General features: G+C 41.3%; 1 long non-coding RNA gene, 1 pseudogene and 1 gene segment (V, D, J or C); 1 reads left to right on the plus strand and 2 right to left on the minus strand.

Annotated features, from left to right (window-relative positions):
* Positions 1-449: 449 nt before the first annotated feature.
* LOC101233739 (M1-specific T cell receptor beta chain-like) lies at positions 450-8323 on the minus strand. The segment is given in 5 exon segments: positions 450-770; positions 2314-2420; positions 3534-3551; positions 3938-4273; positions 8223-8323. Coding segments are annotated over 5 exon segments (561 nt in total).
* On the plus strand, positions 4428-6976 carry LOC140683595 (uncharacterized). Its single transcript, XR_012054767.1, has 2 exons — positions 4428-4592; positions 6026-6976. It is a non-coding gene; the product is annotated as an uncharacterized lncRNA (long non-coding RNA).
* Positions 8324-13207: 4884 nt separating the features above from the next.
* LOC115497448 (T cell receptor beta chain MC.7.G5-like) overlaps positions 13208-27958 on the minus strand; it is a 29729-nt pseudogene continuing 14978 nt past the window's right edge.

Here is a 27958-nt window from a genome sequence, read left to right on the forward strand (position 1 = left end):
ACCATTAAGTGCCAGGCAACTTACAATCTATTCACCAACTTTTTCCTCAATACCATAGTGAATCTGGTGTCATTGCCAAGGTAGTCCCACAAATGAACCAAGTGAGAGAAAAGAGCAGCTCCCATGCTTCTCCCAAGAGGATATCACTTCTCATCTGGCTGGAGTGCTGTTTCCTTCTCTACCACCTTTGAATTATGCAGCTGTTCTGGCCCAAAATCAGCTCCTGGCCAGGGCAAGCCTCCAAAGCCTGCAGCCCTGCTCTGCTTGTTGGTACTGAGTGTAAGTGCTGGATGAGTCTCTTCTGTTCCCATATCTGATAAGTTATTTCTACAGGGATTGTCAATGAATGATCTTTAATGTGAGTTTCTTATGGCACTACTCATCACTGAAAATTGTGCGGTAGGACATTATTACTACAGAGGACCAAATTTGAAAACAACAACTCATGCTTTTCAAGGGAAAAGAAGCAAAACCTTTATTCCTGAATCAAGGAGATGAGTTCTCAGCCTCAGAGGATTAAGAAGATGCTACTTTCAAAGATATGTTACAATGACATATGATACATTATGATATGGAAGAACAGGGAAAGATCAGCAGTGATTACAAAAATTTGAAGAACAGGATGGCAACAGACAATTACAAAAAAATTGTATTCAGAAGTTTGTAGAAGTATAGATTCTTCTGCTACTGAAAGGGAGTGAACTTGTTATGTTCCTGCTGAGGTGATGACAAGGGCTCTTCATTTATTCTCTAGATAACTTGACACCAGTCTAATTGAAAACAAAATGCGATAAAAAAAGAAGAACAATAAAATAGTAATGATAAAAACCATCAGACAACAGAAACAAATACAGGAACTGGCTGGATGACCTTGCCCAAAGAGTTAGCATCAATGTTTGAATGTTCAAGTGGGAATCAGCCACGTACGGTTTCCATCAAGGGTCGGTACTGGGGCCAAAAGCATTTTGTCAACTTTCATCAGAGTGTCATTGATACTGGGAGCAAGTGCAGCCTCAGCGAGTTCACAGATGACACAAAGCTTTGTGGCCATGGGTGTGTTTGAGGGAAGGGATGACGGCCACAGGGAACTGGACAAACTTGGAGAAGAGCCCATGTGAACCCCCACCAACCCCTCCTGCAGTTCTGTGTCCAGCTCAGGAGGCCCCAGCACAGGAAACTCATGGCCATGACAGAGCAGGTCCAGAGGAGCCCCACAGAAACAGACACAGGGCCTCAGGCTGGGAGAACAAACCCTGCTGAGACTGCAGAAGAGAAGCCTCTGGAGAGGCCTGCCTGAGGCCTTTCAACATACAGCAGTGGGGGACTTTTAAGAAAAACAGAGATATTTTACCAAGGCCTGCAGTAGCAGGATGAGGAGCCCAGGTTTTAAACTGATGCAGGGTAGCTTCAGAGTAAAGGAAGAAATTTGTTCTGGCGAGGGTGGAGAGACAGTGGAACAGGTTTCCCAGAGAAGCTGTGGATGTCCCACCTCTGGAAGTGTTTACGGCCTGGTTGCATGGGGCTTTGAGCAACCTGGTCTAGTGAAGGATGTCCATGCCCTTTTCAGTGTAGGGATGGAACTAGATAATCTTTAAATGCTCTTTCTATCCTAAACCATTCTATGATTCTATGACTGTGATCCAGAAATAGATGAATATATCCCCTCCAGTATATCCTTGCAAAAGGACCAAAAAATATAACCGAGATTTTCCTCATCTTTGCCCTCAGCTCTACCAGGTCACTTCTCAAATACATCTCCCTCTTCTGCTATTAAATGGACAAGTGCTGAGACTTCTGCTGCTCCCACTGCGTGTATGTTTCCACTGTAGGCAAAACTTACTAATTAAAAGAACTTCCTGGCAGTTAGTTCAATATATCCATTTTGTTCAGATTGTCTGTTGTTCTTTATAAATCTTTGTAAATGTTTGATCAGATTTATCCCCTGCATCTCCTCAAAAACCTGATTCTTATTATCACTGCTGGCATATGCCCCTTTACAATGGTTACACAAATATGTGATAAATCTGCTATTTCCGTTATTTACTTTCTAAGCTACTTGTTCTTAATTCTCATCTTTTTCCTGTGTGTAAAGAGGATTGTGAGAAGGAATTTCTCTGCTAGATAGCATTGATTTTATTGGAGTTCTGGACAAACAGTAAGAGAAAACCCATCACTTGTGATTTCTCATGCCAAACTGCGCAAAGCCTGGCGGAGCACCTGCAGAACAGCCACCCCTCGAGAAAAGGTTTAACATGCATGCACTGATCCTTGACTAGTGAGTAAGCCCAGCCTTCCAGGGCCACTCTGACTTACCTTGGCTGTCCACACCAGACCACTCACCAAAACTGCATAGACCAAGGCTTTGCCACAGAGGATGAGGTAAGTGAGCTTCAGGGAATTTCCATACCGCAAGTACGACTCTGCAAGTCAAACACCATTTGTATTTGTGTATTCAGTTTTCATCATCATCATTACAAGATGGTAGTTTCAATGGAGCTTTCATCAAATGAGAACCCTTGAAATCCTTAGCTATGCAACATCAAGGAACTAGAGGCAAATGAGTGGCTCTGTTGACACCAGAGAACCAGGGAAGGGACAGAACATGGAGACTTAAAGAACCAAAAGAGAAAGCAAGTCTAGGAAAGACAAAGATCGGCTTTATGCTGGGAAAGTACTGAGTTCCACACCCACTGATGAACTGGGCTGTTCATCTGAGTCCCCAGATAGGAAGAGAAAATAGGCTGAATCGCACGATACAAATGTTTTATTTTGTCTCATTACTGAGAGTGGCCTTATGAGTGCTGCTGATGGACCAGGAAAGTTTTACAAAGCCCAGAATAAGATGGCTTCTAGATGTTTTATTCTTGTGGATTTTTCACTCTTAAGGGGTTGCCATAGTATTGAGATACAAGATCTGTCTTGGTTCAGCCTTAAGATTGCTGAAGCATTAAAGAAGCTCTTGAAAAACTGGAGTGTGCAAATACGTGTACAAAGAGGAAAGAAATGTAATTTGTACTATTGATATCCTCCATACAGTACAGCAGTGTGGAGCGGAATGTGACTTGTCATGGGAATTGTTCTGAGTTTGATACTGAGAAATATTCAGAATATCATATCCTAAATCTTGATGCCAGAATCACTTGGGCAAGTATGGATCGTTTCTTGCCCGGCTGAGCAAGAATTTCCCAATGTAAGTCAGTTTCTAGGACTGGAGGAGATGATAAAGAGTACATTTCAGTCTACAGGAAGGTACCATAATTTCTTTTGTTTTCAAATGGAATCACATGGGAGAGCTAAAGCCCAAAGCTGAGCTACATACAATATGCACAAACAGCCCTCCAAAAAACTTTTCTTCTTTTCCTTTCTTTTTAATAGCACAGACAAATCACTTACAGGAGAAAGAAGAAGCTATTCATACAGCAGATATCTCCCACACGTTGTACTTAATGTTAGTAAAACTGGCAATAAAATACACACTGATAACTGCCTGAGAGTAGAGGCAAAATTCTCTTTATGGGAGTAGCCACACGTACCTTCTGTGAGTGCACAACCTGAAAGACAAAAATGAACGGAAAGTCATGTTTCTTTTCAGAGCAAACAAAATACAGATTTTAGAAGTTTCACTATATAGAGCACAACACTGCCTCGTTCCTCCTGCTACTCTAGGGGCTTTATGATACTGTGCAATTTACCCCACTACAGAGATTTCTCAGTGGAAAGCCTCAAAAAACTCAGCATTTAGAATGCTATCACAGGGACAAAGGCCCAGGAATGGGAAGAGACATATGCTAATACCTCAATATTTAGGTCTGTATTTGCGCCAGAAGAACACCTTGTATGGAAGCTACATATAGATGTGGTTATATCAAAACACTTGCTCTTTTGATTTGTGATATCTATCTTAGACAGCATGGTAAGAGATGTTTTTTTTACTCACCAGCATCACCAGAGATAAATTTGTTTATTGATGCTGTTGTTCCATTCTGAAAAAAATTGGCAACACACTCGAATCGATTCAGAGGGTTGAACCACTCCCAGGCTGGCATCCTCAGTCGGCTGGTCAGTGAGTAGGTGCTCCCATTCTGTGTGGAGGAGTCGTCTGTCCCCACCCCTTCGGTCCTCTTCACACCATTCACCCTCCACCCCAGAGTCAGGTGGTCAGGGTAGAAACCAGAGGCCAGGCACACCAGCGTGGCCTTGCTCTTCTGCTGGATCTCCTGCTTGGATGGGGAAAAGATGGCCACAGCTGGAGGTATGATTTCATCATTCTTCCCTGAAACACAAAGCAACATGGTCCAGAGCCTCCATGCCTCTGTTCAATCAGAACCCCCTGAAAATGGTCCTGAGTTTGTGCCCTGTTACTCCTGAAATACCTGGCCTTTGCCTGCTGTCTGTTGGACAATTAATGTCTATTGGATATGACACAGCAGGAAAGTGGAAGGATTTCTTTTCACTCGTTTCACAGAAACATAAAAGGGTCTGGCCACAGAAATGCAGCGGCACATGGATTTCTTGTAGTGCCTCTGTCAGAAGAATACAAAGCTTCAAAGAAACTGAGCAAACAGATGGGCAGAAAAGTCCCCAGTTTTGCTGTAAGGCCTGTATTTGTAATCTTCTATGAATAGATAAGGGAGTCTCTTTTAAGGCACAAACATCTTCAGCAAACTGAGTTATATAACTGGGGATGGAGTTAAGACACATGGTGGTCATTGCAGTGCTCAGATTTATGCTGTCACAGGATACCCTACTTGGCTCCCCATCTACGAGATGACCTGGAAGGAAAGAGCTGATCCTTCTCACTGTCTGAAGTGAAAAACAATTGTGGCAGGTAACATCAATCTGCCAGGGATCACGTTTTGCCTTGGGTCTTAACCAATCCATTTTTAAGAATATTAAACATGTCTTTATGTAATTTAAATTTTCAGTTATTGTAGGTGTGAGAAGCTCTGATCCTAGGCTACACACATTCCTAAAATGATGCAAGATTCTATAGGCTGGCAAATCAAGCATTGTTCCCTGTCCTAATGTGTTTAATATCTACTTTTAAGATTAATGAAAACAGACCTCAGCCAAAAGGATGTACGAGGCAGCCATGAGAAGTTATTCAGAAGCTAAGCAGGGACCCTAAAAGCCAGGAAGTTTTCATATACTATATCTCATGCTAGATGAGTAAAAAAATATATTTTTGACTCATCTAGCATGAGAAGCCCATGAGGTCTATAGAGTGCTGGTGGAAAAAAGAATGTAGAGAAAACTGTGGAGCCAAAGAGAAGATTATTACCCTGGGTTGGTTTTTTGTATCAAGGCACTATGAATTGTGGTTGTTCTTTCTGATCACTCTCTCCTTTGCAGAGGAAGAGAGGTAGCAGAATGAGCAGAAATGAATATCTTGCAGAGATCTTGTCCCCTAAGCCCTTGTGTTTGCATTCAAGTGATGCCTTAATTGTGACCACCAGTGCTTGCTCTGCAAAGATCCCTGGGCTGCTTCTGCATGAGCTTGTACAGACTTTAGATGACCTGGATATTAAATGGAGATAATTCCCTAGAGTGTTTAGCACTGTTCTCTTTCCTTTTAGTGGGTATGGAGAGAGGTTGATCACTTCTACTTCTCCCTTCCAGCACTTGGCATTATGACTTTTTTTTCCTATTCTAAAATTATTTCTGACAAATTCTTCAGCTCATAGCCTTAACAGCTAATAAGTGAAGAGGTGGCAACAGATAGGAGGGCAAAAGAAAAAGGAGAAATTTAATAGCCTAAAGAAAAAAAGAAACAAACAACCATGGTAGGTAGGTGAAGGAGAGAGACAGAAAGAAAAAATTATAAAAGTACTGAAACTACTGGAAACACAAAGAAAATCAGAAAATTGGCATGCTTGAAATGGAATAAAGGGATTGGTAAAAGCAAGGACTAGAGAAAAAAGTCTGATCAGCAGCCCATTGTGTTCTGGTCATCCATGCTGCTCGTGGTAGACACTGACACAAATCTCGATCACTTCCATGCATAAACTCCTTCTCTCTCACACAGACTTCACCCACCTGAGAGAAGAAGTATCACAGTTCCTCCATTCCCATCATTGCAAGGTCAGTTTCACAATTTCTTGTTATCTTTCACTCCTACTCTCATTTTAAAATCATCTGTGTATATGCTACATGTCATGAATGCAAGGGCAATTTTCAGGTGTCCTCCACACTGAGCACTTGGGTAAACAACAGCTCCTTACCTATGACTGTGAGCACAGTACCAACTCCAAAGTTAAGCGGCTGGTTTGCACAGCTGTACAAAGTCAGGCTCTAACCCCCGGGGGCATTATGCTCTTCCTACCAGCCACATAGCTGCTTAAAATGGTACTGTTTAAAGCAGCAGGCACCAGTGAATATTTCTACATTTTGCTATCAGATGGGGCAGTAGCAGATAGAAAAAGTTACTTTGCCTTGTCATTCCAAATGCCTTGATACAGGTGATGTTCAGTCCTTTGCTGGGATGGGGGAAAACAAAGAAAGAAAATAGGGAAAAATAAAAAGAATAGAGGGGGAAGTATGCTTATAATAATACAGTCCTTGCTGAGCAGCAGAAATTGTGAAAGCAGAAGACAGCATCCCAAAGCAACTTTAGACAGACTGACAACCATCTACGGACAGGCAAGCAAAGTGCCAGCATGATTACTCCTTCCCTCCATGGTTCAGCACACAGGAGAATCCAGACTCTACCTTCAAAATGCTGCTTTGGATCATTGCACAGATAAACTGTAAAAACCTGCAGACTAGAGAAGCATTTTTCATACCCAACCTCTATAATATTTCCTTGGAAGATGGGTGAAAATAAAATTATTTATTCCCTTCTCCCTTCATGAAGTTCCCAGAAATTAAAGACAAAGACTGCAGGCACAAAGACCTCAGTATTTGTGCCTGTAAATCCTATATTTCCATAATGGCACATCTCATTTTAATAAGCAACCAATAAAACATTAATCCTGTTCTCATGACTGCATGAAAAATTATCATTATTAAGCTTTTAATTAAGAATGTTCTTGTCCCCTAAACCAGTTTCACATAAATCACAGAGATCCGACATTTTACTTACCTATGACCGTAAGTTTTGTCCCACTGCCAAAGAACAGTCTATTATTATTCACACCATTTTGCAGCTGCAGAAAAACCTCTCCTCTACTCCCAGTCCTCTGAGCCAAGCCTGTGGACTAACCCTCCCCTCATGTGGTACCAGAAAAGAAGAAATACAGAGTACATTTATCTCAGGTCTCCTAGAAAACAGGTCTGTAAGGGAACACCACCAAATCTGCGTGTCTAAAAAGCTGTTGTTGGATGTTCCAACATTTTTTTAGGTGATATTTATCTATTTATCTAAGTGTCATATTAGAATATTAGAAAATATTTCCCATATGTCAACATTCCCTGAGATCTCTTTCTCTTTGAAATGAATAATATATTAGTTTTCTGTGGTTTTCAGTGGCTGTTTAGCACCTATTCTGAAATAGTAAGACCATTGTCCTTTGTGGTATTTGTATCACCATCCTGGTGAGCCTGTACAGTGGAAAGAAACAGGCTCTGCTGTGGAGACCTACTTTCTATAACAACAAGGACTTAAAAAGCTGCAGAGAGATTTTAGTATTACTTATTATATAGTTGAGTACTTATTAGTACCTTCTTTTTTATAAATTAAAAATGCCAGCACACGCGTTTTTCCAGGTTATCTGAGACAACACATTCTTTAATTCACCCTGTGAAGATCTATGATAATTTAGGCTTGAATTGTCTTGATCTTGTTTTGTAGACCCCTTCAAAGTGCAACTCTAAGTCAGTTCTTTCCAGACAGACAAATCAGCTTTTCACTGACTTGTCCTTAATCACCCCTCTAGCCCCAGCAGAACCAGTGTTGTAGAGAGTAGCTATATTTTTTGGGAATTTTTGCATGTGTTGATTTGATAGGACAACTTGTTTTTTTATGTCATGTAAACATTATTTATCCTATCCCTTATCCTCATTCTTTCTAGGGACAGCTTTTTCTTAACTGAAAACACATTCATTCAGTTCTCCAAAATGAAAGGTGTGTCCCTACCTAGAGGACCCAACTTACTCTATGCTGAGAAGTAGACAGGCCTGCTAACACACTGGTTTAATAATGATAGGGAGGTTAATGATGACATTCTCTAATGAGAAGACAAGGCATTTGAAGTGAACTAAAAGAGGAAACAAAAGTTTCTTACCCATTACTGTAAGTTTTGTGCCACTGCCAAAAACCATATCAGCAGAAATCACAGTGACCAAGTGATGTACCATAAGCTAAGAGAAGGCATGCACTGCAGCTGCCTTACTAGAAGCACAAGCTTTAGAAACCATTATTGTTTTTGGAATTCCAAACATCACTCATTCTCTATTTGAGGTGGTTTGCCTATAACAGGGAACTAAAACAAATCCCACTGTTTTCCCTTCCATGGCAGGCCGGTTGGCTTGAATAGTCTTGCAGAATCCCGTTCAGTTTTCTGATTGGTTAAAATAATCCACACAAGGAGAGCCCAGAAGAATCTGTTGACCAGTCCCAGACAAACATTGCATAGCCATTAGGAAGAACTGCAGTGAGACAGCAGGGATAGGGATTACAGGCAACCTTTGTTCTCACAGACATAAGGCAGTCAACAGATATTGGAGGATTATTTAAGACAGAAAACCCCAACGCATTTCATGTAGTGCCTCTGAGAGATACCTGCTACATGTCAGAATTCTAACACTTGTACCACATTAGGAAAGAAACGTTTTGTCATCTATTATAAACATTAGTGCATCAGGAAAAGATAATAATTCCAGCTTTGCACGGTTGATTGGCTTTAGATGCATCTGCAGTCACAGTTTGGTTTGGTGAAAATTAATTTCGATGTCTCAGAATTTCCTAGCTTGCTTGCCAGGGAGGGCAGGCTCAGTTCTCAGATGATGAAAGTAAATCCCAGCATACAAGGTGTGTTAAGAGAAACCAAGGCAGAGCACGCCTGTTCTGCTGCAGGATTCTCTGCAGCTGCCTTAACATGCTCTGCCCCAAGGTGCAGGTACCCATGGGTTTTTGTAAAGGCTTCCCGGAGAATGTATCATAGTGGTCCCCCCGCTGTTGTGCCACAATGATACAACCTGGTACAAAAACAATCCCACCCACGAGTCCACCCCCTGTTTTTGTTAACCAGGAATGATTGCCATGATTACCTATGCTGATTTGGCCTGTGGTTCAGTTAATTTACTTGAAAGAGGCTGCTGTGGGGCTGTCTTTTGGGCTTGTTCTGCAAATACTGTTGACAAGATAGAAATGTTTTTGTTATTGCTGAGCAGTGCTTACACAGCATTTAAGGGCTTTTAGGCTTCTCATACCAACATGCTGGGAAGGAGGCTGATGTGGCATAGGAACTTGGGAGGAAGGACAGCAGGGAGAGCTGATCCCAACTGATCCAAGGGATAGTCCATATCCCATGCTGTCATGTTCATTATGTGAAAGGGGCAAGTAGGGGAAAGAAGAAGGAAGAGAGGGAGATTTGGAGTGATGGTGTTTTTCTTTCCAAGTCACCATTACAGGTGATGGGGCCCTGCCATCCTGGGAATGGCTGAACCCCTGCCCACCCATGAGAAGTGGAGAATGAATTCCTTGTTATGCTTTGCTTAAAGTTTTTGCTTTACCTCTTAAACTGTCTTTATCTCAAGCCACGAGTTTTTCACTTGTGCTTTTCCGATTCTCTCCCCGGTCCTGCTGGTGGGGAGTGAGCAGGCAGCTGCGTGGGGCTTGATCCTGGCTACAGCTAAACCATGACAGAGCCACAGACCACATCCTTCCTTTGCCACTGCTGTTTCTTTGTGATAGTCCAATTACCTCTCAGTGTATCCAATAGTCCTCAAATTATAATCTCAATAATTTTTCTTATACTCAAAAAGGTAACACTTTTTATTCTTTTATAGGTTGGCTTTAAATGCAGTCATTTTTCACTTGGTAATGTCATGGCAGTGTTCATGCTGCTTTCCTTTCTATTCTTTCTCTCTTCTCCCCCCAGGATGACAAAAACCTTTAACCCACCCTAACTGTGTTGCAATGAGAGTAATTTACTTATTATGGGCTGGTGTTAGGCTTTGTAGCTTGGTGTTGCTTGAGAGGGTACTCCCAGGGCTTGTGACTCTGAAAGGGCTTCTTTTAGGAGTAAGAGCAATCCTTCATTTTGCAGACTGTCTGAAGGGACGAAAACTGTTCGGGAGAGGTAACAGGCTAAATTTATCTCCTCCCTTATACATAAGTGGTGCAGTCTTGTCACACAAAGTGTTGCGACATATTTAACAACGAAACCTAAACATGTTTTTACATTGCTCTTTAACAGTTTCACTTGATTCTTTTTTATATGAAAAATAGACTACAAATCACTGAACGAAATACTTCAAAACAAAATCATTCTACTAGGAAAATCACAATTTTTTTTTTTATATTATTTTCATTGTTATCTTCTGTATCCAAATTTACACTGTTGCACCTCTACCTTAGTCTGTGTTTTTCCTACATCTATGCAGGAAACATTTATACATAAAATGTATGACTCCATTCTTCATTTAGCCCTGTGTGAGCTTCCACAGAACTGTGTGAGCTTCCACAGAACATTTCTTCCACAGAAGAAATGGTTTAACTTGTGGTGTGAGATAATAATGAGATGCAAAGTGGATGAAAGATCTCCAGAAAGACTTTCCACATTTACTAATCCCTTGAGTATATAGTTTATGGTGCACAGAAAAGGTCACCACAAACAACGTTTTACAGAAACACACTCTGGTTCCCTTTGCTTCTTCTCCACTACAGGTTAGATTCTCTTCCCTATCTCTCAGTTGTATCCATTTTACCTTATCTCTGAGTTGTGTCTTCATTTTTATTTTGGTTTTCTTAGTCCTTATTTCCTTGTTTTCTTACTCTTCCTCATTTTTCTTCTTGCTCTTTCCTTTGGAAGGACAACACAATTTAGTCATACTTCATCCGTTGTCTAGTCCACCTGGCATTCTTTCCTTCCTTTTGCCTAAAATCCTCCTCTTCATTCTCACTAGCTGTTTCTCTTGAAAATTGTGAGAGACACAGTATAATTGTAGAAAAGTGGACTTACATAAATATCACCCTGAAGACATCACTTTGCCCAAAGTGGTCTCATGTATGGCTAGAACAACAAATGGCTGCAGAGCAGAATTCTGCTTTTCTCCTTAGTCATAAGCATCAGTCCCATCACAAACATCGTCTCTACAAAACACTCTTGAAAAAGAGCTTGATGGACAAAAACTTCCCTTTAAACATGCTTCAAAAGAAGAGAAAGAAAAAGGAGATATTATATGAGCCCAGATATGTATCTGTCTCTCTTTCAAAGTGGTCTCTTTGCACCTCTATAATAGCAGCAGGGTGTGAGAATGACAATTACAGGGCTTGTAGCAAGCTTGGAAAAGAACAGGATTGGATTGCAGACCTCAGTCTCAATTTCCAGAGACTGAGAGATATGAATTCAGTGTGGGAACATTCTTCATATTCCAGAGACTAAAGGGAAGTCTCTGTCATTTGCCAGATTCCTCTCTGCCATAGAACAGCTTAGTTATGTCCCTCCTTCACACCATAGCTTGTCTGCTCCAAAATTCCTATGCCCAAGTTTGTCCCCTGTTCACTTTGACCAAGTTCTGCCATGACCACTCTGAAAGTCTGTGCGTGTGAGGAGAAGATTGATCTGGGGGCTTTTCTGACAGCTCTGATAAATTCAGCCATTTTCACCAAATGTCCTAATAAATTATATTCATCTTAATGTGTTTCAGGCTGAGCTGGAATTATTTTTTAATATTCCATTCTGCTGTGCTCCAGTCTATTCTAACTTCATAGAGCATGAATAATGGGACATTTCTTTTTCTTGGGAAAAGAACTCATCCTCAGAATCAAAAGATGACTCTTTGTTTATCATTGTCACACCCCCTGAAATGTGCCCCTTTGTACAACCTTCCCCTTTGTACAAGCTTCTCAGGATTCTCACTTGCTGAGAACTGTTCCTTTTGTTTCTTCTCCAAAGTGCAAGGGGACACCTTTCCCTAGACCAGCTCATTCACATCTTGTCAACATAAGATGCCTTGAAGCACATTTGCTAAAAGTGTTTCTCAGGAAACAGTTCTCAGTTTTGTTTGGTGCAGCCACAACACTACTTAAGTGATTTCTGTACTCAGAACACCAAATAAATCTCTTGGTTCAGTAGGATATTTTCTCCTCTTCTGAAGTGTTTTGAGGACATTGAAAGAGTGACAAACACTGAGCAGGACAACAACTCCATTTTACAGCATTATACCCATCTGCCCTCTAGCACTAAGATACGGCTTTTTTCTTTAATGACATGAATTGAGGTATGACAGATTCCTCTCAAGTCTCACATCAGATCCTTTTGAAACAAAACCATTAAGTGCCAGGCAACTTACAATCTATTCACCAACTTTTTCCTCAATACCATAGTGAATCTGGTGTCATTGCCAAGGTAATCCCACAAATGAACCAAGTGAGAGAAAAGAGCAGCTCCCATGCTTCTCCCAAGAGGATGTCACTTCTCATCTGGCTGGAGTGCTGTTTCCTTCTCTACCACCTTTGAATTATGCAGCTGTTCTGGCCCAAAATCAGCCCCTGGCCAGGGCAAGCCTCCAAAGCCTGCAGCCCTGCTCTGCTTGTTGGTACTGAGTGTAAGTGCTGGATGAGTCTCTTCTGTTCCCATATCTGATAAGTTATTTCTACAGGGATTGTCAATGAATGATCTTTAATGTGAGTTTCTTATGGCACTACTCATCACTGAAAATTGTGCGGTAGGACATTATTACTACAGAGGACCAAATTTGAAAACAACAACTCATGCTTTTCAGGGGAAATAAGCAAAACCTTTATTCCTGAATCAAGGAGATGAGTTCTCAGCCTCAGAGGATTAAGAAGGTGCTACTTTCAAAGATATGTTACAATGACATATGATACATCATGATATGGAAGAACAGGGAAAGATCAGCAGTGATTACAAAAATGTGAAGAACAGGATGGCAACAGACAATTACAAAAAATTTGTATTCAGAAGTTTGTAGAAGTATAGATTCTTCTGCTACTGAAAGGGAGTGAACTTGTTATGTTCCTGCTGATGTGATGACAAGGGCTCTTCATTTATTCTCTAGATAACTTGACACCAGTCTAATTGAAAACAAAATGCGGTAAAATAAGAAGAACAATAAAATAGTAATGATAACAACCATCAAACAACAGAAACAATTGCAGGAACTGGCTGGACGACCTTGCCCAAAGAGTTAGCATCAATGGTTGAGTGTTCAAGTGGGAATCAGCCACGTACAGTTTCCCTCAAGGGTCGGTACTGGGGCCAAAAGCATTTTGTCAACTTTCATCAGAGTGTCATTGATACTGGGAGCAAGTGCAGCCTCAGCGAGTTCACAGATGACATGAAGCTGTGTGGCCATGGGTGTGTTTGAGGGAAGGGATGACGGCCACAGGGAACTGGACAAACTTGGAGAAGAGCCCATGTGAACCTCCACCAACCCCTCCTGCAGTTCTGTGTCCAGCTCAGGAGGCCCCAGCACAGGAAACTCATGGCCATGACAGAGCAGGTCCAGAGGAGCCCCACAGAAACAGACACAGGGCCTCAGGCTGGGAGAACAAACCCTGCTGAGACTGCAGAAGAGAAGCCTCTGGAGAGGCCTGCCTGAGGCCTTTCAACATACAGCAGTGGGGGACTTTTAAGAAAAACAGAGATGTTTTACCAAGGCCTGCAGTAGCAGGATGAGGAGCCCTGGTTTTAAACTGATGCAGGGTAGCTTCAGATTAAAGGAGAAATTTGTTCTGGCGAGGGTGGAGAGACAGTGGAACAGGTTTCCCAGAGAAGCTGTGGATGTCCCACCTCTGGAAGTGTTTAAGGCCTGGTTGCATGGGGCTTTGAGCAACCTGGTCTAGTGAAGGATGTCCATGCCCTTTTCAGTGTAGGGATGGAACTAGATAATCTTTAAATGCTCTTTCTATCCTAAACCATTCTATGATTCTATGACTGTGATTCAGAAATAGATGAATATATCCCCTCCAGCATATCCTTGCAAAAGGACCAAAAAATATAACTGGGATTGTCCTCATCCTTGCCCTCAGCTCTACCAGGTCACTTCTCAAATACATCTCCCTCTTCTGCTATTAAATGGACAAGTGCTGAGACTTCTGCTGCTCCCACTGCGTGTATGTTTCCACCGTAGGCAAAACTTACTAATTAAAAGAACTTCCTGGCAGTTAGTTCAATATATCCATTTTTTTCAGATTGTCTGCTGTTCTTTATAAATCTTTGTAAATGTTTGATCAAATTTATCCCCTGCATCACCTCAAAAACCTGATTCTTATTATCACTGCTGGCATATGCCCCTTTACAATGGTTACACAAATGTATGATAAATCTGCTATTTCCCTTATTTACTTTCTGGGCTACTTGTCCTTAATTCTCATCTTTTTCATGTGTGTAAAGAGGATTGTGAGAAGGAATTTCTCTGCTAGATAGCATTGATTTTATTGGAGTTCTGGACAAACAGTAAGAGAAAACCCATCACTTGTGATTTCTCAAGCCAAACTGCGCAAAGCCTGGCGGAGCACCTGCAGAACAGCCACCCCTCGAGAAAAGGTTTAACATGCATGCACTGATCCTTGACTAGTGAGTAAGCCCAGCCTTCCAGGGCCACTCTGACTTACCTTGGCTGTCCACACCAGACCACTCACCAAAACTGCATAGACCAAGGCTTTGCCACAGAGGATGAGGTAAGTGAGCTTCAGGGAATTTCCATACCGCAAGTACGACTCTGCAAGTCAAACACCATTTGTATTTGTGTATTCAGTTTTCATCATCATCATTACAAGATGGTAGTTTCAATGGAGCTTTCATCAAATGAGAACCCTTGAAATCCTTAGCTACGCAACATCAAGGAACTAGAGGCAAATGAGTGGCTCTGTTGACACCAGAGAACCAGGGAAGGGACAGAACATGGAGACTTAAAGAACCAAAAGAGAAAGCAAGTCTAGGAAAGACAAAGATCGGCTTTATTCTGGGAAAGTACTGAGTTCCACACCCACTGATGAACTGGGCTGTTCATCTGAGTCCCCAGACAGGAACAGAAAATAGGCTGAATTGCACAATACAAATGTTTTATTTTGTCTCATTACTGAGAGTGGCCTTAGGAGTGCTGCTGATGGACCAGGAAATTTTTACAAAGCCCAGAATAAGATGGCTTCTAGATGTTTTATTCTTGTGGATTTTTCACTCTTAAGGGGTTGCCATAGTATTGAGATACAAGATCTTTCTTGGTTCATCCTTAAGATTGCTGAAGCATTAAAGAAGCTCTTGAAAAACTGGAGTGTGCAAATACGTGTACAAAGAGGAAAGAAATGTAATTTGTACTATTGATATCCTCCATACAGTACAGCAGTGTGGAGCGGAATGTGACTTGTCATGGGAATTGTTCTGAGTTTGATACTGAGAAATATTCAGAATATCATATCCTAAATCTTGATGCCAGAATCACTTGGGCAAGTATGGATCGTTTCTTGCCCGGCCGAGCAAGAATTTCCCAATGGAAGTCAGTTTCTAGGACTGGAGGAGATGATAAAGAGTACATTTCAGTCTACAGGAAGGTACCATAATTTCTTTTGTTTTCAAATGGAATCACATGGGAGAGCTAAAGCCCAAAGCTGAGCTACATACAATATGCACAAACAGCCCTCCAAAAAACTTTTCTTCTTTTCCTTTCTTTTTAATTGCACAGACAAATCACTTACAGGAGAAAGAAGAAGCTATTCATACAGCAGATATCTCCCACACGTTGTACTTAATGTTAGTAAAACTGGCATTAAAATACACACTGATAACTGCCTGAGAGTAGAGGCAAAATTCTCTTTATGGGAGTAGCCACACGTACCTTCTGTGAGTGCACAACCTGAAAGACAAAAATGAACAGAAAGTCATGTTTCTTTTCAGAGCAAACAAAATACAGATTTTAGAAGTTTCACTATATAGAGCACAACACTGCCTCGTTCCTCCTGCTTCTCTAGGGGCTTTATGATACTGTGCAATTTACCCCACTACAGAGATTTCTCAGCGGAAAGCCTCAAAAAACTCAGCATGTAGAATGCTATTGCAGGGACAAAGGCCCAGGAATGGGAAGAGACATATGCTAATACCTCAATATTTAGGTCTGTATTTGTGCCAGAAGAACACCTTGTATGGAGCTACATATAGATGTGGTTATATCAAAACACTTGCTCTTTTGATTTGTGATTTCTATCTTAGACAGCATGATAAGAGATGTTTTTTTTACTCACCAGCATCACCAGAGATAAATTTGTTTATTGATGCTGTTGTTCCATTCTGAAAAAAATTGGCAACACACTCGAATCGATTCAGAGGGTTGAACCACTCCCAGGCTGGCATCCTCAGTCGGCTGGTCAGTGAGTAGGTGCTCCCATTCTGTGTGGAGGACTCGTCTGTCCCCACCCCTTCGGTCCTCTTCACACCATTCACCCTCCACCCCAGAGTCAGGTGGTCAGGGTAGAAACCAGAGGCCAGGCACACCAGCGTGGCCTTGCTCTTCTGCTGGATCTCCTGCTTGGATGGGGAAAAGATGGCCACAGCTGGAGGTATGATTTCATCATTCTTCCCTGAAACACAAAGCAACATGGTCCAGAGCCTCCATGCCTCTGTTCAATCAGAACCCCCATAAAATGGTCCTGAGTTTGTGCCCTGTTACTCCTGAAATACCTGGCCTTTTGCCTGCTGTCTGTTGGACAATTCATGTCTATTGGATATGACACAGCAGGAAAGTGGAAGGATTTCTTTTCACTCGTTTCACAGAAACATAAAGGGTCTGGCCACAGAAATGCAGGAGCACATGGATTTCTTGTAGTGCCTCTGTCAGAAGAATACAAAGCTTCAAAGAAACTGAGCAAACAGATGGGCAGAAAAGTCCCCAGTTTTGCTGTAAGTAAGGCCTGTATTTGTAATCTTCTATGAATAGATAAGGGAGTCTCTTTTAAGGCAGAAACATCTTCAGCAAACTGAGTTATATAGCTGGGGATGGAGTTAAGACACATGGTGGTCATTGCAGTGCTCAGATTTATGCTGTCACAGGATACCCTACTTGGCTCCCCATCTACGAGATGACCTGGAAGGAAAGAGCTGATCCTTCTCACTGTCTGAAGTGAAAAACAATTGTGGCAGGTAACATCAGTCTGCCAAGGTTTTGCCTTGGGTCTTAACCAAGCCATTTTTAAGAATATTAAACATGTCTTTATGTAATTTAAATTTTCAGTTATTGTAGGTGTGAGAAGCTCTGATCCTAGGCTACACACATTCCTAAAATGATGCAAGATTCTATAGACCGGCAAATCAAGCATTGTTCCCTGTCCTAATGTGTTTAATATCTACTTTTAAGATTAATGAAAACAGACCTCAGCCAAAAGGATGTACGAGGCAGCCATGAGAAGTTATTCAGAAGCTAAGCAGGGACCCTAAAACCAAGGAAGTTTTCATATACTATATCTCATGCTAGATGAGTAAAAAAATACATTTTTGACTCATCTAGCATGAGAAGCCCATGAGGTCTGTGGAGAGTGCTGGTGGAAAAAAGAATGTAGGGAAAACTATGGAGCCAAAGAGAAGATTATTACTCTGGGTTGGTTTTTTTGTATCAAGGCACTATGAATTGTGGTTGTTCTTTCTGATCACTCTCTCCTTTGCAGAGGAAGAGAGGTAGCAGAATGAGCAGAAATTAATATCTTGCAGAGATCTTGTCCCCTAAGCCCTTGTGTTTGCATTCAAGTGATGCCTTCATTGTGACCACCAGTGCTTGCTCTGCAAAGATCCCTGGGCTGCTTCTGCATGAGCTTGTACAGACTTTAGATGACCTGGATATTAAATGGAAATAACTCCCTAGAGTGTTTAGCACTGTTCTCTTTCCTTTTAGTGGGTATGGAGAGAGGTTGATCACTTCTACTTCTCCCTTCCAGCACTTGGCATTATGACTTTATTTTCCTGTTCTAAAATTATTTCTGACAAATTCTTCAGCGCATAGCCTTAACAGCTAATGAGTGTAGAGGTGGAAACAGATAGTAGGACACCAAAGAAAAGATTAAAACAAAAATAGAATGCCCCATTAAAAAAAAATAAAAGGAAGTCAGGTAAAAAGGGACAGAGAAAGAATGATAAAAATACTGGAAAGAAATTGAAATGAGCAGGTTAGAAATGCAATAAGGGGACTAGTAAAAGCAAGAACTGGAAGAAGTGTCTCATCAGTAGCCCATTGTGTCTGGTCTTCTACACTGGTAATTTCCATTCCCATCTTCTATACTATTTTCTTGGAGAATGAGACGAAGCAGAATTATTTATTGCCTTCTACCTTCATTAAGTTCCCAGGCTTAGAAAGGTGGCAGAAATCGGGATCTCAAAATCCGTGCCTGCAAATTCTTCAGTTTCATAGTAGCACATCTCATTTTAATAAGCATCTAATAAAGCATTAATCCTGTTCTTATGGCTGCATGAAAAATTATCATTATTAAGCTTTTAATTAAGAATGCTCTTGTCTTGTAAACCAGTATCACATAGATCACAGAGATCTGACTTCTTACTTACCTATGACTGTAAGTTTTGTCCCACTGCCAAAGAACAATTGCCTATTATTCACACCATTTTGCAGCTGCAGAAAAACCTCTCCTCTACTCCCAGTCCTCTGAGCCAAGCCTGTGGACTAACCCTCCCCTCATGTGGTATCAGCAAAACAAGAAACACCAAGTATTCAGGTCCCCTAAAAAAACAAGTCTGTAAGGGAACACTACCAAATCTGCGTGCCTAAACAGCTGTGATCAACACCAGAAATGCCCTGTTGAGAGACATTTTGCTTTAGGTGTAGGTGAATCGGTTGTTGGAGGTTCCACCATTTCTTTAGAGGATATTTGTCTATTAATCTAGGTGTCATATTAGAATATTAGAAAGCATTTCCCATATGCTGACTGAGTAATTTCTTTTTATCAGCTAAATATCCACATTTCCTTTAAATTTTGTTTAACATTTTTAATATTTTTCTCTTCTAAAATAAATGCCTTTTTTTTTACTTGCAAAAAATTTTTATATATATAGCAGTGTCCTGGTCTACTCTGCCCTTCATAGAAGTTCCTAAATATGCCCCCTTTCCCTTTCCATTTCCCTTTCCCTTTCCCTGGAAGGCCTTCCTTGAAAGGTAGTCCCTGCTTTTATTCTCTGTCCTTCCTTGGTGATGATTATTCAAGTTTGCTGCCTAAATGTCTGTGGTCAATGAGGGGTCTGCATATTCATTTTTAGCAGCTTAGGCACCACAGATAAACTTTGGATTTCAAAAAATGTGCTGATCATTTTTTTTTTTTTAATAGAGATTGAATTTCACCACCTGTTATCAATTTATTCTGTAGTGGCACAATGTGGTAGAAATATATGAGGCATCAATTCGTTGAACTCCAGGGGCAACACAAGCAGTAGATCACCATCATTTATCAGCATCTGAGCAGCAGCCTTCTTTTCCCTAGATTTGGACAATCCAAATCCATTATTGTGACTCAGAAATAAACATTCTCTGAGAGCTCCTTCCCCTTGAAATGAATCATATATTCTTCTTCTGTGGTTTTCAGTGGCTGTTTAGCACCTATTCTGAAATAGTAAGACTGTTGTCCTTAATGATCTTTTTATCACCATCCTGGTGAGCCTGTACAATGGAAAGAAACTGGCTCTGCTGTGGAGAGCTACTTTCTATAACAACAAGGACTTAAAAAGCTGCAGAGAGATTTTAGTATTGCTTGTTATAAAGCTAAGCATTTATTTTTGCCTTCTGTTTCATCAACCAAAAATGTCAGCACATGTGTGTTTCCCGGTTTTCTGAGGCAACACATTCTTTAATTTACCCTGGAAATATTCAGGGTACTTTGAGTTTGTATCATCTTGATTTTGTTTCCTAGACCCCTTCAAAGTGTAACTGTAAGTCAGTTGTTTCCAGACAGATAGACACCTTTTCACTGACTTGTCCTTAATCATCTCTCTAGCCCCAGCAGAACCAGCATTACAGAGAGTAGCTATACTTTTGGGGAATTTTTCCATGTGTTGATTCAGTAGGAAAACTTTTTTTTTATGTCATGTACACATTATTTATCTTATCCCTTATCCTCATTCTTTCTAGGGACAGCTTTTTCTTTACTGAAAATGCACTAATTCCATTCTCCAAAATGAGAGGTGGACCGCTACCTAGAGGACCCAACTTACTCTATGAAGTAGACAGGGTTACTAGTGCACCAGGAGAACATCAGTTTAATAATGAAAGGGAGAATAATCATGAAATTCTCTAATGAGAAGACATGGCATTTGAAGTGAATTAAAAGAGGAAATAGAAATTTCTTACCCATTACTGTAAGTTTTGTGCCACTGCCGAAAGACAAACCAGAGGTGTACACCGTGACCAAGTGATGTATCATAAGCTAAGAGAAGGCACTGCAGCTGCCTTACTATAATCGAAGCCTAAGAAATCTGCATTTGGAATTCCAAACATCACTCAATCTCTGTCTAAACGGATATCATAGAAAACCAGCTTGAAATCAGTTTTATAGTCTGTAGAATTCATAAAAGCATTTCCTAGATTTGTTTGATACTTTGTCTACATTTCACCCCAAGCTGTTTTTGCCACCTTTCTCCAATCTCCATGTTACATCACTTATTTTATCTGCTATTCTCATTTTGCACATCTTGAAAACAAGCCAAAGGCTGTCACTGTCTAGGAATAGAACTCTTCCACACCTAGAACTTCCGCACTGTCAGTCTTATATTCCAAGCATTTTGACACCTTATTTTCTGAAACTTGTGAAGTTAATAAACAAATGATACGTGCATTGTGGTTTTCATAGTCAAATTCAGGTGGTTCACCTTTGGCAGGGAACTAAAACAAATCCCACTGTTTTCCCTTCCATGGCAGGCCGGTTGGCTTGAATAGTCTTGCAGAATCCCGTTCAGTTTTCTGATTGGTTAAAATAATCCACACAAGGAGAGCCCAGAAGAATCTGTTGACCAGTCCCAGACAAACACTTCATAGCCATTAGGAAGAACTGCAGTGAGACAGCAGGGATAGGGATTACAGGCAACCTTTGTTCTCACAGACATAAGGCAGTCAACAGATATTGGAGGATTATTTAAGACAGAAAACCCCAACGCATTTCATGTAGTGCCTCTGAGAGATACCTGCTACATGTCAGAATTCTAACACTTGTACCATATTAAGAAAGAAACGTTTTGTCATCTATTGTAAACATTGGTGCATCAGGAAAAGATAATAATTCCAGCTTTGCACGGTTGATTGGCTTTAGATGCATCTGCAGTCACAGTTTGGTTTGGTGAAAATTAATTTTGATGTCTCAGAATTTCCTAGCTTGCTTGCCAGGGAGGGCAGGCTCAGTTCTCAGATGATGAAAGTAAATCCCAGCATACAAGGTGTGTTAAGAGAAACCAAGGCAGAGCACGCCTGTTCTGCTGCAGGATTCTCTGCAGCTGCCTTAACATGCTCTGCCCCAAGGTTCAGGTACCCATGGGTTTTTGTAAAGGCTTCCTGGAGAATGTATCATCGTGGATCCCCCTGTCCCCACAATGATAGAGTCTCCTACAAAAACAGTCTCACCCATGACTCCACCCCCTGTTTTTGTTAACCGGGAAGGATTGCCATGATTACCTATGCTGATTTGGCCTGTGGTTCAGTTAATTTACTTGAAAGAGGCTGCTGTGGGGCTGTCTTTTGGGCTTGTTCTGCAAATACTGTTGTCAAGATAGAAATGTTTTTGTTATTGCTGAGCAGTGCTTACACAGCATTTAAGGGCTTTTAGGCTTCTCATACCAACATGCTGGGAAGGAGGCTGATGTGGCATAGGAACTTGGGAGGAAGGACAGCAGGGAGAGCTGATCCCAACTGATCCAAGGGATAGTCCATATCCCATGCTGTCATGTTCATTATGTGAAAGGGGCAAGTAGGGGAAAGAAGAAGGAAGAGAGGGAGATTTGGAGTGATGGTGTTTTTCTTTCCAAGTCACCATTACAGGTGATGGGGCCCTGCCATCCTGGGAATGGCTGAACCCCTGCCCACCCATGAGAAGTGGAGAATGAATTCCTTGTTATGCTTTGCTTAAAGTTTTTGCTTTACCTCTTAAACTGTCTTTATCTCAAGCCATGAGTTTTTCACTTGTGCTTTTCCGATTCTCTCCCCAGTCCTGCTGGTGGGGAGTGAGCAAGCAGCTGCGTGGGGCTTGATCCTGGCTATGGCTAAACCATGACAGAGCCACAGACCACATCCTTCCTTTGCCACTGCTGTTTCTTTGTGATAGTCCAATTACCTCTCAGTGTATCTAATAGTCCTCAATTTATAATCTCAATAATTTTTCTTATACTCAAAAAGGTGACACTTTTTATTCTTTTATAGGTTGGCTTTAAATGCAGTCATTTTTCACTTGGTAATGTCATGGCAGTGTTCATGCTGCTTTACTTTCTATTCTTTTTCTCTTTTTCCCCCAGGATGACAAGCAAACCTCAAGCTCATTTTTTGCAGTTTTTGGTTTGCAATGAGAGTAATTTACTTATTATGGGCTGGTGTTTGTCTTTGTATCTTGGTGTTGCTTGAGAGCATCTTCCTAGGGCTTGTGACTCTGCCTATGAAAAGTCTTCACCTAAGAGTAAGGGAGCAAGAACAAGCCTTCGTTTTCAGACTGTCTGAAGGGACAGGAAATAATGGGGAGAGGTAACAGGCTACATTCATCCCCCCTCCTTATATGTAAGTGGCAGGGTCTTGGCTCACAAAGTTTCAGCACATAGTTACCAACCTGACCAAGTACCTCTAGTAAACCTGTTTTTCATATTCGTCTTTTGAGTCTGCCTGGATATGAAAAATAGACTGCAAATCACTGGACAAAATCCCTCAAAACAAGGTCATTCTACGAGGAGAATCACAAAATATTTTTGATGTTATTTTCAGATATCAGAGAAGAACCCATAATTGCTCATACAGTCTGTTTAGCTGGGAAGAGGTGTTAGTGTCTCAGAGAAAGGAATGAGAAACATAGACTAAGGTGTAACATGTAGGACCAATAGATAGGACTACAGAACACAAGGTATCAGGTAGGTCATCTCAGCATGCTCCTGGGTTGCTCCCTCTTCTACAACAGTGAACAGAATACTTAAGTCACTAATTATGTCTGTTTATACAGAACTTTTGTTTGTATATACTGAACTCTTAAAAAAAAAATACTTTTAGGATTTTTTTTTTCTGTCACTGCCTAAATAATAAAACAAATAATGGAATATTATTTTCCTGCCTTGGCCTTAGTATGCCTGTGATCTCAACACCATTTATTCAGGGTCTGAACCCATTGGACTAAAATTCATTTAAGATAATTCTGTCTGCATCGTCAGCCTAGAGCTCTATTAGTGTCCTTCATGACACTTGCACACTCTCTTCCATTAGCGTCTTTAATTTAAAAAGAATGAAGTCACCTCTCTATTAGTTTTGAAGGAACATGCGGTGCTAGCAGCTCCTCAGGTCATGTTCAAAAGGCAATTTCCAAGACATGCCAGCAGAGACCAGTCTTGTTGCACCTTGAAGTTCCTTGGCAACCTGTCGAAAAGAAAAGGATTTGCAGGCCATGAATACAAATAAATGTGAGTGACAGAACAAAGGGGAGGGAGATCCTTGATTTTTATTTCCAACTCTTTCATAGGATGTTTTTGAGCTTTGGAGACTATGCTGCCTAATGCATCAGACAAGGAAAAACAAGAATGTGTAAGGAAGAAACATTTAGGGATATATCTTATAACAATTATATTCTTTTTGTGGGAGAATTTCACAGGAAACGAGAGATTGCATCAGTCATATCTGTCCTGCATTCTTTGGAGTTTACAGAAACAGCAAGTACAAAGAAGCAGGCCATACTACAGAGACACCCTGAGCTTTACTGATTTGTTTTAGAGACACTAGGACACTTTCCATAAACATCCGATGCTTTTGGCCACAACCCCATAAAGTTAAGCAACAGCTCTTCTTCAGGGCATATGTGTGCAATGAAATGATATGATGGTGGAAGAAGGGATCTGATTAATAATTTGGCTTCAAAGACAGAGGTTGCTGCACTGCTCTGTTGCTCATCCATTCAGAACATCCTGGTTCCCTTGCACCAACTTCTACGTTGTCTTCTTTCTGCTCTTCCTTTGCCACTCTCCTGACTGTCTCACATTTTTCAAAGACTCCATCTCCCACTCAGAGAAGGTGGGGATTTTATCTTAGTGTTCAACCCCGTCGCTACACCGTGCGATCGTTCGCAGCACAGAAATACGTGGCTTCATCCTGGGGTGTCACATTCTTGATTGTCATCAGAAAGTGATAAGTATTCTGTCTGGTTACTTCAAACTTGGCCTCACTGTAACCATCTTCATAATAGTTATGACTCCATGTACTACTGCTGACTATTAACTTCAAACCATTTCTTGGAAGCTGCTGGTACCAGTACATATAGGCAAATTTACTATAATTCTGGTAGCAGGAGATGGTCAAAGAGCCTCCAGGTCTCTGATGGATTTTTTCAGGCCACTGAGCAATGTAGGCTCCAATCCCAACACCTGCATTAATAAGAGATAACAAGAGAGTGTGAGGGGTAGGAGTACAGATGATGACCAAAGGGATCCTCTAGCTAACGATAGCCCTGCATGGCGTGGATGAGAGCCCTGCTGCAGACAGATCTGTTGTTTCTCACCAGGGAAAAGGGCAAGCACAACAGCCAGCATGGCCCTCCAGCAATCCCAGGACAGTGTGCTCCTGCTCACTGTGAGATGAGAGTTAAGAGAGACCAATGCCCCTCCCCTTGCTCTGTCTGTCAAGTTTGGGCAGAGAAGAGAGAAGGGACTGTCCAGCTTTGATACTTTCTTTGGTGAGCCAGTAAAAGCAAAGCTAAATATTCATGTGGCTCCAAGGTCTGCTTTAGCTTTCCCACAAGGCCGTGTTCTCAGCTCCTGACACAAATGTGGAATTTCTCACAGACCACTGTGTCGCTGGCTGAATGCTGAGCTCTCATTCCATGCTGGAGCTCAAACAGGAACGTAGGATCAGTGGATTCATAAATGATTTTTTTGACCCATTTACATCATTGGCTATTGGGCCATCTTTGCAGAAGGATTTCCAGCAAAAGTACACCTATTTCTGTTTCATTCTGAAGAGTTTTCTTCATATCGGAGCACGGCATTTCACAACTTGGATCACATTAATCAGAAGCAAAGATGACAGATCAAGACAGCAAAGGCACAAAAAGTCATGTTTAATCATATCTTAGTTCCTTCAGATTTCCAGCCAGGGATGCATATTCCCTGCTAGTCAATCTTCCTGGGAGCTTTAATTCACTTTTACAAAAATTAAGACATCTCCACAAGCCATTTTTTCTCAAAAGAAAAACCATAGTTAAACATAAACCTCATGAACATCTGTTTGTTTCTAGCCTGCCACATACATCCTAGTTAGCCTATTCTATATATAGAATATATTCCATTCTGTTCTATACAGTTCTATATAACCTATACCTCTATCCATTCTTTTCTGAATGTGTAAGATTCAAAATTATTGTTACAACTGCTTCTTTTCTCCCTAGTACTTTTAAAGAAACACACACATTCAATTCTAATGACCTTCAGTAATCTCAATATTGCATCTTGCAAACAATCAGGATATTTCTGTGGTACTTTCTCTCTTTTTTCTCTTTTTCTCAATTTTTCTTTTTAATGGCCTATCTGTGCACTGAAAAGATAAGATGGTTGAAGGAGGAATCTGGTTAATGATCTGAACAAATCTGAGGACAAGCAATGAGACAAGTCATGAGAAACTTCTTAGAATAGTGGCTTTTTGTGCAGATGCAATTCAGGCTGGCCAAAGGAGTACTGCATGGGAGAAAAATGTCCCTTAGAGTTGGAAAAGGGAACTGTAACCACAGAATTAATGATGGCAATGAACCTAGAGATTTCTGTGGTTTACTATTGCCACTTGGAAATTGCACAGCTGTGAGCACTCAGTAGCTACCTCATTAAACTGCTGTATTTTGAAGGTGACTGATAAGTTTGTTATCACAAAGCCTAAAAATTGCCTTTGCCAGTCAAAACTAGAAGTCCACAGGAGGTGAGAAGTAAAAAGGTTCCTTCCTCTGTTGTATTACCAGAGCTGAAAAAAAAAATCACCCAAAGTCTCCACCATAGTGTTTATATTTCTTCATGATTCCACCATGAACTAGTTTTCCCGAAACTTTCTCAGCAAATTTGGATCAGCAGTAATAATTTAATAATGCCAGACATCATCAGCGACAACAGGTTTTACAAAGATGATCTCTACAAAAAGATAAGAGGCTGAAGAAAAAAGGAACTCAGTATGTCTCTGCTATGTGAGAGACAACATTTTCCCAGTGCTTCCCTGCTGTTTGTAGCCTGACATGAATAGGGAGGAAATCATGGACCTGAGGGTGTTCTGAGGAGCACTCCTTGAGAGCAAGGAGTGATGTGTTACATTTGCTGCTGAGCAGTCCCTGAAGTCAGGAGAATATTGGCTCCACGGGTGTCACACGCCTGGATTTCCCTAGCCCAGAACAGTTTCTTTTCTTTCAGAGCCCAGGTATGTTTATGTAGTGTGGTTGATCAGGAGACTTGGACACTGCCATGAAACTAAGTGATCCATCTTGGCACTGCAGGAGCCACCCAGCAATGGTGGTGACGTGGAGTGTGAGGGTCTTTTAGAGCACATGCTCCCAGCTGATTCCTGCTCCTTGCTCTCACCAGCTATTCTTACCACATCCCACTCCTTTTCTTGCTGGGATCACACAGTGTGTGTCACTTCAGCATATCCATATCCAGCTTTGCCACATCATGGAGCAGCACAGTACATTTGCTAGCTGTGATAGCCAAGTGCTTCATACGCCATGCCTTCCACACGAGCACCTGAGACAATGGGTTCATGATCAGTGGTAAGTAGGCAGACTGTCAGGGCCACAGCCTAAAAACAGAACCCAAAATACACAGGGTATGGCCACACTTTCTTAAAAACACCTTTTGCTTTTTTATGGGCTGTTTGCCTTCCTTTGGAGAAAAGGTAAGTCCTAGGTTATGCAATAAAAACAGGAGCATGGACAGGCAATGGCAGGTGATGGAACCCTAATAATACCCTGCCCTCAGTTTTCCCAGGTCTATCACAGAAGAGCAGTTAGTTAATCAGAAGTTCAGCTCTGCAAGCAATGGAGACAGAGGCACAATGGGAGGAAATTTCTGCCTTCAGCTGTTTCTCACAAGTAATAGCAGCTCTTTGTCATTTCTTTGCTCTGCCTATGAGGTTTTGCCTTGGTCCAGCTCAGAATTGTATGCATCCCTGTGGCAGGGAAGAAAGGGATCCTCCAATTAAGCAGTGTGTGAAGCAGGTGGTTAAAATGCTGTAGTGCACAGTGTTGTTTGTAAAGATGCCAAAGGACTGTTCTTTCCAGAAAGGGCGGTATGCCTGGTCCCCTGGGCATGTTTTCCTCCACTGTTACTTTTCCCATTCTTCTAAGTCCATAATCAGGGGCTGAGCTCTTCTCACACTCCGTTCAGTTTCTAATTGGGCACCTCAGTTCTGTGTAGATCATGAATATGTGGAAGAACTTTGAATTCTCCAGCTGCTCTGTATTCTTTTACTGGTGCTGTGGGAGTATCTGTGGGGAACTAGTGCCCTGGAACATGACTGTGCTTCTGGAGTGCTAATCATCAGAAATATCTGCTGCCTTATCTAACTATACCAGCTGTGCTTCAGTTCTCTATGCTGATCGGTGGGTTTGTATTTCTGAAGGTCTTTGTCTTCAAAGACAGAGGTTGCTGCA

This window comes from Taeniopygia guttata, chromosome 1 (genome assembly GCF_048771995.1).
Source record: "Taeniopygia guttata chromosome 1, bTaeGut7.mat, whole genome shotgun sequence".
Taxonomy (NCBI): domain Eukaryota; kingdom Metazoa; phylum Chordata; class Aves; order Passeriformes; family Estrildidae; genus Taeniopygia; species Taeniopygia guttata.